The 13,098-nt window shown below is 42.4% G+C and overlaps 1 protein-coding gene across 1 annotated transcript; it reads right to left on the reverse strand.

Moving 5' to 3' along the window:
* Window positions 1-1,585: 1,585 nt before the first annotated feature.
* On the reverse strand, window positions 1,586-10,893 carry LOC119466278 (uncharacterized). Its single transcript, XM_037726755.2, has 6 exons — window positions 10,739-10,893; window positions 9,040-9,185; window positions 5,108-5,191; window positions 4,603-4,641; window positions 3,807-3,857; window positions 1,586-1,721 (listed from the first exon to the last, which is right to left on the reverse strand). The coding sequence occupies exons 1-6, from the start codon at window positions 10,800-10,802 to the stop codon at window positions 1,692-1,694; spliced, it is 414 nt and encodes a 137-aa protein (XP_037582683.1). The 5' UTR covers window positions 10,803-10,893; the 3' UTR covers window positions 1,586-1,691.
* Window positions 10,894-13,098: the final 2,205 nt, after the last annotated feature.

The raw sequence follows: 13,098 nt of genomic DNA on the forward strand, positions 1-13,098 counted from the left end.
TTCTAAACTGCTAAATGCTGCTAGCCCTCAAGGAAAAATCCTTAGTGCGATGCGGTTGATACATTTTCAGAAGGATGCGACATCAGGTTAACGGGTATTGCACATATTAGTGGGAACAGCGTGAGAGGCGTGGACTGAGATACACAAAACACAGCGCTCGTCTTGTGCGTGTCTCAATTGTCGCTTCTCGAGCTGTTCCCACTAGTGATTTATAGCTCTATGTCTCGTAATTGCAAGCAGTGCAAAGCCTTGGCGTATTTTCCTGCAATCCCCACGGAAGATTTCCGTGTGTACTCCCATAACTCCACATGTTTTCCGATGCCTTCATGCAAAAATCACACAAAATTTGTATGGAGTCAGTAGATTTCATTAAAATGGTATCAAATCATACGGAAGGTTATAATAGCATACGACCCGCCACGGTAGATTAGTATCTATGGGGCTGCACTGCTGCTGGTCGACGGTTCACTTCCGGGTGTGGCGGCTGAATTTCTATGCGACTGAAACGCAAATACACTCGTGCACACAGATTAAGCCCACGTTAAGGAACCCCAGGTGGTCAAATCAATTCATGAGTCCCACACCACGGTGTGCATTTAAATCATTTCATGATTTTGGACCATAAAGCCTCGCAATTTAATTAAGAGAAGACATACGGGTATTTTCAGCAGGAATATGGCACTGTATTTTTTTTCTGTTTTCAATTTATTCACGATTTACTAGAGCTCCGAGCTGGGAACATGTGTGGCGAAATAGCTCCGATTCCCTGAAAAAAAATATATCAGCAGATCCAACACAAGTCCTTGAATCTCTGTGAAGCGATGCGTCCGTGAAGAAGTTCCGTGAAACTGGTGAGCGCGCATGCGCTCTTGTGCGCCCGTGCTACGCAATGTCGTGCTAGGCAGGGTCATGCAATCATATACGCAGTGGCAAACGCCGCGATGATCTCAGAGATAGTTGGTGTTCGCATATTGGAATTATACGCACGATTGGGTCCTAATGTTTATTAAGCATTGGGCTATTGGGCTGTGGGAGCGAGGTTCGATGTGGCCATCGGCGCCAAGTTCATTTTTTTAAGTATGCGACAGGACAGCAGGAACCATCAGAAGGCAGCAGACAGCAAGCACGGTCAGGAAGGCTGGAGTGGGCTAGCAAAGAAAGTTTCGTTTTAAAATTTGCTATTAAGGTTCAGAATATTCAATTGTATTTCGGAAGTCCTGCTTGCCTCAGCGTACAGATTTTTCTGCTATTAAACAATGTTGATGCGTTGTGCAGCATCTCCTAAATAATTGTTCTATATATTTATTATCCAGGGTTTTGTACGATGGCAAATGCGAAAACAGATTTCGCGCCGGGATCTTCAGACATTTATAGCGTAATGAGAGAGAGAAAGAGCGATCATGCTTAATTAAGAAAGTTCCTGATTATCGGCCAATCGCGTCCTGTGAGGGGCTTCATAAAACGTATGCCGGTATTGCAAGTAGGGTGATACCGCAACAACGTCTTCAGTATTTAAAAAGAACATATTAGAGTGGGGGTATTGGGCGCTGCAAAGCAGTGGAATGAGAACTCCTGCATGAATTTCTTTATTGTAATTGGTGGACAATAAGAGCAGGAGCTTCTTTTCGTCAAGTGGTTCTACGGTTTATGTCTGCGTTCAAATTCCCGCTAGGGGCTGTTGTCTGGAGTTTTCATTGTTTCCATTTGGGGCGAACGCAGTCCTGGAAAAACATAGAAAACCAGTTTGTGAAATGGAATCAGACTCACCTTTGCAAAACTACTTATTTAAACTCTCTTGTGCAACTGCACTGACTTTTGTTGCTGTATTTCGCTATACTTTCTGCTATGATACAGTGAAAGGTCTTGCGTTATTTTTGTAGCGGCACGGCAAAGGTCGTAATAGCTACCGGATACGCTGTCAGAGCGCTTGTGTTGTAGGCTTCTCATGTTGTACTTCTCGTTCGACACGTTTCGCCTCACTGTATATAGGTTTACCTTCGTGTTTAACTTTATTCTTTAATTTACGAAATTATTTGAAACCTATCTTATTGTAAGATTGATGTAACACACATTCTTGCTGTGCTAATTCTAGGAAGTGCTCACGTGTACCCGATTTACAGAGTAACTACGAACACCAAACTAGGAACACTTCGTGCCATCTCATAAATAATAGAAAATTTTAGCTTCAACTGTTCGTAATATGTCATGTTACTGGAGGTACGAACGGTACTAAGAACGCTAGTAGCGACAACTTGAGACGCTTTGGTCCAACCACAACACGTTCAAACTCTCATGTCGCGTGCGTGTTGTCGTTAACGAAACGAAACACCATGTAAACGATTTTGTCGCTGCCCCAACACTTTACACTAGCGGATTAGAAGATAATGTTTGGGGGCTATACTAATAGTTGTGTCTTCCTCTGGTTAGATTGTGTCCTAACAGATTATGCCACTGTGGCGCTGCTCGTGCAAATGGCTCCGTTAACCAGATGTTCCTTAAATGATGGGAATACGTTTACGTCGCAGATTAAACTCTTTGAAAGGTAATTTCGATTCCTCCATTAAAGCGCATGTGTTCAATTCAGAAGGATCAACTTTGGGTGAACAGTGTTATATCCGCGTCACACGGGCGTTTGGAAGGCCTTCCAACCGATAGTCTCTTAACTCAAAGGCCTAGTTCGAGCTGCTACACGGCCGGTTTCGAAGGCCACCGAGTCAGTAGTCTATCGAGTCAAAGGAGCACCCTACAACTCTATCGAAATTCCGATGGCCTTTGAGCAACGGCAGCCGCATCGAGTGGTGCAAACGTTGCCCCATGCAGTTTCGCTTCTCAACAGCTTAAAACCTAAGCCTATATGCAAAACAATGTATAAACAGTTTATTAAAGTGTCAAAACAAACAAAAACATTTTGTGCCTTTTACTTGGATTAATATTATTTAAGTTTTGGTGACATGGAAACGAAAGTAAAGATCCGCAGCGTCTCCCAATTTGTGCGAGAAACGCCTGAATCACTGAACGGCCTTTCGAAAGTGCCGTGTAGCAGCGCCACCATTCATTTGAACCGATAGAGTTTCGGCATTTCGAAGGCCGTCGACTGGAAGGCGCGTGCTCGTGTGACACGGGTATTAGGCACATGCATGTATTGCGTTTTTTGGAGTCCGCTGTCACAAATGTTTTCTTGCCTAAGAAATTGCCGTCTCGCATCAATTTGAGTGTTTTAGAAACTGAGTGTTTTAGACACTTTAGAAGCCCATGGCGGATGCAAAAAATGCGGTAAGAATTGCTCCTTACATAAATAATAAAATAATAATAGCTTATATGTTTACATTCCTTGTGCATTATAACCTCATGTGAACTGAGCAGAAGACCGGAATAAATGAAAGGAACGTGTAGAACAGCGCTCCGTCGCGTGTACTCCCGGTATTACAGGGCTTGGTATCTTCTTTTCAGCTTTAAATCTAACGTTAGTGTAGCTAACGCTTTCCTCCAAGAGCAAATAATTGTCGTTTTCAATGAGTCTAGATGTTAGTGCCATCATTTCAGAAGCGGTGTTTGCACTTATTCGAGTAAAATAAGCACGCTACTTCAGTAGCTATGACAAGGAAGATGTTCCGACCCCTGAGAAGCCGTGGTTTACTCGTAGTAGTCGTCTAGGAGCGGCAACTAGGTAGAATGCCTAGCCAAATTTTTCTGTTTACGTCACGTTGAGACAGTTCTCACATATAAAAATTTCCGTGCCTATATTCTCCTGGCTCTACATGCGTCATCTCACAATGCTCATCTGAGTGAGCAAGTAGCCGACCTACCCTGATCGCACGGTGAGCCGCAGTTTCTTTCTCAGTAAGTGGTGTAGATTCCTGCAGTAAAGAAAAAAAAACGGAACAGATAACGGAAAATTGAGCTACTAACACTAGTGTGCTAGTCCAAAATGTAACCTCGTCCGTAATGTATAGTTTACAGATTTGAAAGCGTCACACCTTTTCTTTGAGCAAGTCAACATTGCCCATTTCTACTCGGTCATTATTGAACGTTATTTTTAGGAATTGTGTCCCGTATGCTATGAGTACGAAGGATGATATAAAATGCTGTTGAAACAGGCGGCGCATCCTTCTGCCTGCATTTAGGCATAAATTATTGTTATTGCTTCCAAAGTGTCCCCAAAATAAAAAAAGAACTTGGCTTTTTCACCCACTTGAGATTGCACCCTAAAACATTATGAATTTCATTCCAGATAACTTTCACAAAATAAATGAAACATTTTTGCGAGTATGCCCCAGTTGCTCAGTGAAACCTATGTGGAACGAGATTAACATTTTCGGCCAATTTAATGAAAAAATTAGAATGAAATACAGTGTTATACAGCAGCAGTGACAAGAAGCTCGAGCGAAGGAAGAGCCTACGCTAAAGGACATTTGTACCACGTAGGTTCGGCATACTAGGTGGAACATGTCTTGCATATATGTTCCACTTAATGGAACATTTGTAGTCTAAGTGTACACCTCACACGAGCATGTGTACCTACCGTGAGGAACAAGCAAAGGTATCGTAAAGTTGCACATAAAGATAGCGATGATAGCGTATTCATAAAGAAAGCAGTCATACCATAATTCGTTTTGCTACTTCTCTGAAGCAGTGTCTCACCTGCAAGAAGAATAAGCAATAAAGTCCACCGTGAATATTATAGATGACAGGTACTATAGAACTTTATTTGTGCTGAATCTGGTCTCAGTGATTTAGAATGATTAGTAATGATAAGTAATTTAGAATGAAGCGTTTAAGCTTAAGAACTGAAATACTATAATGCCACATATTATGGTAAATCGTTTTAGGATGAAGAGAGCGTCAACCCTAATGCATAAATAACGGTGCCTGCTGGTTCGAAATAAATATTCCGCCTGCATCAAGGTACACGTTAGAAACCTTGTTCTTGGAACACTTTATTTGTCAACTCATTGACCAGCAACGGCTTCAGTATACCTTTTTTATCTGTCTTCAAATGTTCTATCTTAATGTATGTCGCGAAACGTCAGCTTTATTAGCACAGCAATGAGCGCTATGTCAATCAGTCACCACCCAAGAGGCGAGAAACCAATGGCGTTGTACTCACAGCATCTTCTCTTTCAATGGTGTCTTCGATGTCGGACTTTGTGGCCGCGCATTTCGTACCTTCTTTCGTAATGGGCACCGTCAGCTGGCACATGGTAACAAAGACTGGGTTAGGTAATCAGAGTGAAAACACGTGACTTCCTCTTTTTATCGCATTTGAGCTATACAATCAAGGCAATGGGGGAGAAAGAGAGAGAGAGAGATGCAAGGGGAAAGGCAGGTAGGTTAACCAGATGGGAAGATCCGGTATGCTACCCTAGGCTGGGGAGAGAGGGAAGGTGGAGGTACCGTGGACAGGAAAGTGGAGATAAAGAAAGGAACGTATCAAAGGGCGTTCCTATGTCCCGATGGACGATGCATTCAAAGTGGGTGGTGTAATCTAGGACATTGATGTCGCCATTCCCAACGCGGACTTGCTTATCCTCATCAAACCAGCAAGTGAGGGGTTTGTCATCACTCACAAATTCGCGCTGCTTCAAACTGATATTCAAAGGAGATTGCATACCATCTCACGTCAAAGTCGGTCACTTCCGACACGCTGTACGGCAATTCATACAAAAGTGTCTTGAATGTCATCAGTGTTCTATGCTTGCACATGTCAAGGGGGTCTGTCCAAACTCGTTACTGTGTCCCGGATGTGCTGAAGGGACTGTGGGAATCAAAGCAATGCTATTTGGGCAAAGCTTCCGCAAGTACGTTACGCCGCCAATTATTCTGGCAGCGTTTGACAGCGCTTTCGTTTTCTTGAAACAGGTAGTGCGGGAGGGGGGGGGGGAGGGGGGGTTAAGCGTAACTTCAGCGTGCGACCGTCTTGCATTCGCCCAAATGTGGTTAGCGAAATAGGACACACATAAAACTCGATGGCCTATTTAATCTTATTTTGCGCTTGTAAACGAGATTGTTTATACTTTTTTTACAGTTTACGCAATAGCTTACACTGAGGAAGTACTTACTAGTGCTCGATCAGCCTATGTAGCGTTACCTTCACTGCACCAGAAAGCTGTCCGCGATCACAACAGCAATGAGAGACTGTGGCAGTCCCTAAAATAGCCTGCGAGCTTTGTGCATAATGAAAAAAAATTATTTGGTATGTACACCTGTACACATGTTCAATAGTACGATTTTGTGTGTTTTTTTTTGTAACCAATAATTAATTACTCACTTTGGTAAGGTAATACTGGAAGCATTAATATTGAAACATAACAGTGTTTTATCATTTGCAGGCGTTGAAAACTTTGTACAATTTTGTTATCTCACAAAATTTTTGTGCGCTCTAATGAATAAGAAGTTTACGATAACAAGAGACACAGCACTAACACGACCATTAAAATATGATGGGCGAGTAAACAAGTCAGCTTCTTTATGCGACCAAAATTTGTTTTGCAGGGGTTACTTACATGAGATGTCTATCACTATCTCTATTGACGATAAGTTAGCTAAGACCTTTTCTTTAATAAACACCAGGATGATTCTCCTTCAAGATCGCTGGACTACAAAAAAGTGCAAAATTTCACTGCGCGACTCGTGAGAGAAGAGCCCCCAAAAAGGTGAAAGTTGCTCTGAAGAGTGCTTATTTGAAATATTGCTCTATATATTTGCTTCAAGTACGTCAGGCGTTACGATCGCATTCCCATGCATATATTTAAAACGCGACCGTATGTATTCTAGCTATTGAGGAAGAACAGGGAAAGGGTCTTCCGCATCACTTATTACTATTTCATTTGGAGATAAATTTTGCACTTTTCCTTCCTGACGAATGTAGACCACCTACTAAACGCAGCATTCTAAGCAGCCTGAAAATTTGTCGATGTACTAGTACTACTCAAAATAAATTCAACACCATAGTGAACCCCACTATCTTGTTTTTGCGAATTGCCCAGAAGCCAGCGGTTATGAAGTTGTTTGTTATACAAGGGAGGAGTGGGGCTCTTCAATAATCTTCAACCATGGTTGAAGATTATTACGTTAGTTTAATGGACGTATGTAAAAAATAAAAATTAGAAAAAAATATTTCAATAATGACTCTAAACGTTGTGGGAATTTAAAAAGAAAATCGTTGGTTAGATAAAAAAATTAAATGTATCTTTTCAGTGTGTGCAGCTTCCTTTCTGTGTAAGACTCGTTCTGCAAATCGAAATACGAAGCGTTTTGAAACTCGCCTTGCCTAAGTAGATTAGACTTATTCAGTTCACATGTAAGTTCATCGAACCAAATGTCTGCAGCTGCATGTCCAAATGTTTATGATTGCATTTTTGGTGGACGCGGGTCAACATTTTATAATTCGAGAATATTTCATTGGAATGGTATTGGCACACCGCTTATATAATTGTTCTCGTGTGTTACAATATTGAGGTTGCCTTGTCGTCATTGTAAAAGTCCTGAGAAGAGTAAAACAGCCGTATTTTTTGTGTCCATCATTCATTCAGACAACGCCCAAGTCCCTACCTGCATGACCTGTCGGCTGCTTGGTATTTGAGATGGCCATTAATTAGAAAGTTTCCTTGCATCATTTTCTAAATTCAGGGTTTGTGGAAACCAATGTTTAAGCCACCGGTGATGAGGCCGGCGGCGTGTTAAAATACTCTTGTCAGGACTAGACTCTTCATCTGCATCGCTCGTACTTTGCGTGTGACTTTGTGATTTGTTGCTCATGCCTCTCTGTTTTCCTCCTTCATCTCCTTCTTCTCTTTGTCGTCTTAATTTTTGTCTCCTCTGCAAGATGGAGGTTGCAGTGTCTCTCTTATCAGAATGGTAGCCCGCTTTTCATTCTGTATGTGGTGTCTGTATAAGTCTGCATAAACAATAATAATGATTTCAGGCTCGATGTGCCGTTTTGAAGGCCTCGGCCCGACAGTGAGACCAGAACTTTTCTTAGAACGCATGCCACTAGCGAAATGACGTATTTCCAGCTACAAAATTTGAACTGATGCTTTTTTTTTCTATTCTTGCTTTTATTATGCATTTGCAGTGCTACAGTACTGCTTGTTCTGACCTCCAAAATACATGCACAGGCACCGCTGCTTTCCAAGCTTATGTGGATGGCCAAAGATTGCCTAATCATTTCGTGGTTAGTGCGCCCTATTCCCAAATGAGCATTGCTGCAGTGACAGAAATTCAAATTACTGTAGTGATGGTTGTGGCGGGAGTATTGTTTTTTTTTTTTTTTTGTTCTTCGCTGTATAGCAATGAAGAAGTTGAGTATAACGAGGTGGCTGAAGACAAAAATAACGCCGATGATGACAACGCCCGTCGTCAGCGTAACGTAATGAATAAACTAACGAGGCAAACCCAGCATTGAGCAGTTAACTAAAGCCACAGCAAAAAAAAAAAAAGAAATTTTTATAGTGGCTCGAGATTATGTTTTGCATGTGACTCGTCGCGAGAAAAAATTCTATAAGATATACTGGGATAAAACAAGTAACTTGTCAGTATTCTGTACGGAAAAATTAATTTTAATTCACCCTCTTCGTTCTATGCGTTATCTTACCTTCACCACGTCTGAACCTTTAACATCAATGTCGTGGCTAATACAGATACGAAAACGATTGCTTTTAAAGCAAAGCTTTTTTGCCTCTTCCCGGATTTTTTTCCGGTGCTAGCTGCCAGCTGATGTCTTGCCGAGTATATAGTTTGGGTCAATGGGCATGCGAAATTGGGCCCATGCCACCGGGTGTATGGCCGAGTAGACAACTTGGATAGAGAGATCGGTCAGTCATAACGAAAAGAAAGAGAGGTTAACCAGGTTGAGCCTGGTAGGCTACCCAGCAATGCAGGGAAGGGAGAATCACTAGTTATACCTAACTGGCCACGTGGCAATGTGTACGTGGACATTCTTCAAGTGGAGAAACTTCAGTAAGTATTAAAGAACGCCTCACTTATCAGGCATTCACGCATAATTGTGGGATGGGCCGATATTTTGTCATGCTGAGTCACCTTCTTAAGCAGCTCTAAGCCATCCTCCGGATGTTCGGCGGCGCACTCTTGAATAGCTTTCACCTTCGCGAGTATCTTCTCCGCCAGCTCGTCGCTGCCAGCATGCTCACGAACACTCTCCTCGATGAGCTCGGCCACATCCTCCACTGCAAAGCCGGAAGGGGCATAACAACTAAAGATAAGTCCTTTCTTCAAAGCAATAGTGACACAATTAATATGAATGCTTGTGTTCTATGACAATGCTTTTTTAGCGCGAATGCAATACTGGCTAACCAACCTGGATGTCGACTCTGTCTGCATGAAACCTCTTCATCCTGCCCTGCCCCCGCGGGCCCGCGCGTTTCGCGTATATCAAAACAAAAGTTTCAAGCGCTAACAGGAAGTGAATTATGGGAGCGCAAAATCATTTACTGTAGTGGTTGGAAAAAGCAGTGTTTCAGCGATGAAGTTCGGAGGAAAGTTTTGTGGTTGCATAGTCTTATCTATAGTACAATACCTGACGCTGTCGGCGCAGCTACGCTCGGAACGCCGTCTCGACGCTTATGCCCAAGCCACGGGAAGCGCATGGGCTAACGAAACTCCCGAACAGCGACGACGCTAGGGTTAACGGTGCAAGCGCACACTAGTTCGTGCTTAACCAGAGCTAAACGTCAGCCATATTTTTTTTCACCTTGACAATTTTTTTTAATCAAACGAACCAAAAGTTCTAAATCTTTAGAGGTGACGAACGAAGCCACATCCAACAGTTCGATAGTGCCTAAAGAAATACTGGCACAATGTATTTTACTGGTCAATCAATATTTTGCATTATGTGAAGTTCCGAACTCTCTAAACTCTTGGAAAACTGTTGGCAAGCGTAAGAACACCCTTAATAGTTGACTATATTATAATACTTGCTTCTACAAACCTATTTCGGTTTCGATAGCTGGGAGTTAGCTGAAATTTGACGTAATTTCTCAGATTTTTTTCGCTTTCATTAGATAATCCATTAAGAATAATAGCTTCCAATAATAAGCGTGCATTTTGTTAAGACTGCCTTGACAAAGTTTTCAGCAATCGAATATTCTTAAACGGGGGAAACACTATTATTCAGGCACCTCACACTATTGTTTAGACACCTCAGGCTAACATTACGCGTTAGTGACGGCGATGGTTTCATCCGTGACAACTTACCAAAGTACGTCTGATAATTTTTCTGATCTGTTACTAGAGAGGTAGCCATACTCAACAGAAAATAAGAAAAGCCATTGTGCAAAGAGATACTGGCTTCACATAGAAAATGATGAAATCTTTGTGTCCCTTACTATTCTATAAAGTGCTTCTATATGTAGCCCAATATTGTGTGCGACTTTGACTGCGCCATACGTTAAAGTATTATTTCAAGACGTAGGACACTTCAACGAATAATTAACTATCTGAAAAAGATCCCGGAATTTTGGTAAGTTTGATGTTTTGTCTCAGCAGATGATAACGATGAATGAGACCGGCAAGGAGTGAAGTCGTGCACTCCAAGTGGCCGCTTATCGTGGTTTACTCACTAGCTGATAAACAACCCATGCGGTCACAAGTAGTAGAACTACAGGTAATAGACTTTAGCACGAATAGATTCAAGGGCAAATCGGAGCCTTTCTTGCGTCAAATTTACAGCTTTCCCTAAGTAATCATTACGAAAGGTGGCATTACAAGTGAAGCAACTTACCTTCGTCCCCTGATGCCAGGAAAGTAATACTAAGGCAGAGGTACACGACAAATATATTTTGCATCTTACTTCCAGTGATGTTCAACAAGAAATTGAAGCGAGTACGTGCAGAAAGCAGTCAACGAGACGTTATGAATTTCTTTGCAGGGACAAATGCTCTTATAGGCGCACGTAGACCGGAGGCATTCACCTTGATGATCTTTATGCCCTTGCAACTCCTTAAAGCAACACATGGCTTATAATCCTGCCTCAAAGAAATTCTTGGCGCGTGACGGTGTTATAATAGGAAAAAAAATACGTAGCAATAAGGACGCTTTCAACGACTGTAATAATGCAGCGTCAAATATACAAGCGCAGTAGAGCTTTGCCACCAAACGCACATGGAAGGTGAATTGGCCAGGCCACGCTCGTATGCGTGTAGTAGGTGTTTTACCTGGAAAACCTGCACGCGATAACGACTTCCTAAAACGGCACGCCTACTATTTCAAGCTCGCTATGGTTGTGTACATCTTTAGAGGGGGGCGTTCCTCTGGTTTTTCCGAGTCACGAAAACGACTTGTGAGCCGTGACCGAAAATAAATACAATGCATTTTGAACAGTTCGCTGGCGTTGCCTCTTCCTTGTACAGCTTATAAGGGCAAAAATAACACACATTTCTCTTGTCCTTTGTAATTGCTGCATAACTGACAGCTCGGAGCGAAGTGAAAAGAAAGCTATCGTTATCATTATGAATGGTTTCCCCAGGTTAATGCACCGCTGAGCTTTTTTAATATTGGTCAATACTCAAGCGGGTTTACTATAATGAAAGGGTATGAAGTGACAAAGCTTGCCTTTATTAAAAACTGTTTGCCATTTGGCTGGCCGCCTTTATTCACACTATATTCAAGATGAAGATTTGTCTGGCATCTCCTTTTACGTAGAATTTTTGCGTATGAAAGTATGTGTAAATGCGGTCAGCCCATGTTTTCTATGTCGCGCTAGTCACACTTCCTGCCTTTTAGCCTATGTATTATGTCAGAAAACATGACTCTTTGTTGACTACTTTGAACGCAGTCTTGAGAGCAGAAACGTCGTGCTGCTTGTTTTTTACTTAACAATATGTCTTTCGAAATAGCGTGACTACGATAAAACGTTGCCTCACGTGGCCTGACAGCATCACATCACGCGTCCTTTCGCGTCTTGTTTCTGCGACATCTATTTTAATCACAGGACCTTGGCAGCGGCGCCTGCCTCGTACCGCTTCCGTATATTTCCCGTCGGATATGATAGCAGGCTAAAAATAAACGAAATCCTTGTGCGCTCTCTCACTTTCATTATATACCCCCCCCCCCCCCCCCTGCCTCGCAACAACAAGTTATATATTCAGTTTCCCTGTGGTGGGACGCAAGTCGTAAGCCGTGATGAATTTCTAGTAGCTTTGCAACATTACGTATAAATTTTTTGTTTTGTGATTTCATGTATTTATTTTATTATTGTTCCGAATTTGTGCGTACAACATAGCGTAGCTCTATTCCGTTTGTTGTTTATTATTGCGCTCATTTAGGCTGTGTTTATTTTGTATAGGTATCTATAAACACTAGTGTTCAATTGTTTTTGTTTTGTATGAACTCTAAATCACACACAGCCTAAAGTGAGCGAAGCTCTTTGTTTCGGTGCTTACTGATCCTCCAGTGTAGTAAAAAGCGTTTCTGGCATATTTTGTATTTCTTGGTCTTTTATGAAAATTTTCTGTATATTTTATATTTTTCTTATTGTTAATTCCTGATTTACATTGCACTGTTTTTCTCTCATGTAAATCTATAATGCCTTTGGATGACTGTAGGTATATCAATAAATAAAAATAAAAAATCTAATCTTTTGCAATATATCCATGCTAACAATCATAATTCCCATAATGTGCATGCCGCTTCAGGCATTGCAGAGTTATCAGTCTTAGGCACTTTTAAAGCGTAAGCTGTTATGGGCTCATTCCAATAGCCGTTTCGGTTCGCTGTGGTGTCCACCGCCGCCGCCGCCGCTGGCGACCGTAACCGCTATCGCCGGAAATACGGAAAAAGTACCCGGTTCCCGCCGGGATCGAGCCCGGGCCCGCTGCGTGGGAGTCAGATACTCTACCACTAAGCCACGCAAGCGCTTGCTATCGGGCAGCGGAAAAAGTGTCCTATAAACGCTCCCTAGGGAGGCGCGCAGGTGCAGACGACCTGAGCCTCCACCGGTATGGTGGCGCCATCTACGTAAGGCACCTGCAAACGCAGCGTGCGCAGGCGCTGACGACGAGATGCGATTTAGACGTGGCGGGTAATCAAGGCGATCCCGAGCAGCCCAAGCCTCCGTCAGTATGGTGGCGCCTGCAAACGCAG

The sequence above is a fragment of the Dermacentor silvarum genome, chromosome 10 (genome assembly GCF_013339745.2).
Source record: "Dermacentor silvarum isolate Dsil-2018 chromosome 10, BIME_Dsil_1.4, whole genome shotgun sequence".
Lineage (NCBI taxonomy): Eukaryota > Metazoa > Arthropoda > Arachnida > Ixodida > Ixodidae > Dermacentor > Dermacentor silvarum.

Bases quoted from the DNA above. Each gene is read 5' to 3' on its own strand.
- LOC119466278 (XM_037726755.2), bottom strand. From the start codon at position 10,802: ATGCAAAATATATTTGTCGTGTACCTCTGCCTTAGTATTACTTTCCTG. The intron at 3,858-4,602 runs GTATGACTGCTT...TCTTTACTGCAG, and splicing joins AAGTAGCAAAACGAATTATG to GAATCTACACCACTTACTGA. The intron at 1,722-3,806 runs GTAGGTCGGCTA...ATGTTTTTCCAG, and splicing joins CGGCTCACCGTGCGATCAGG to GACTGCGTTCGCCCCAAATG.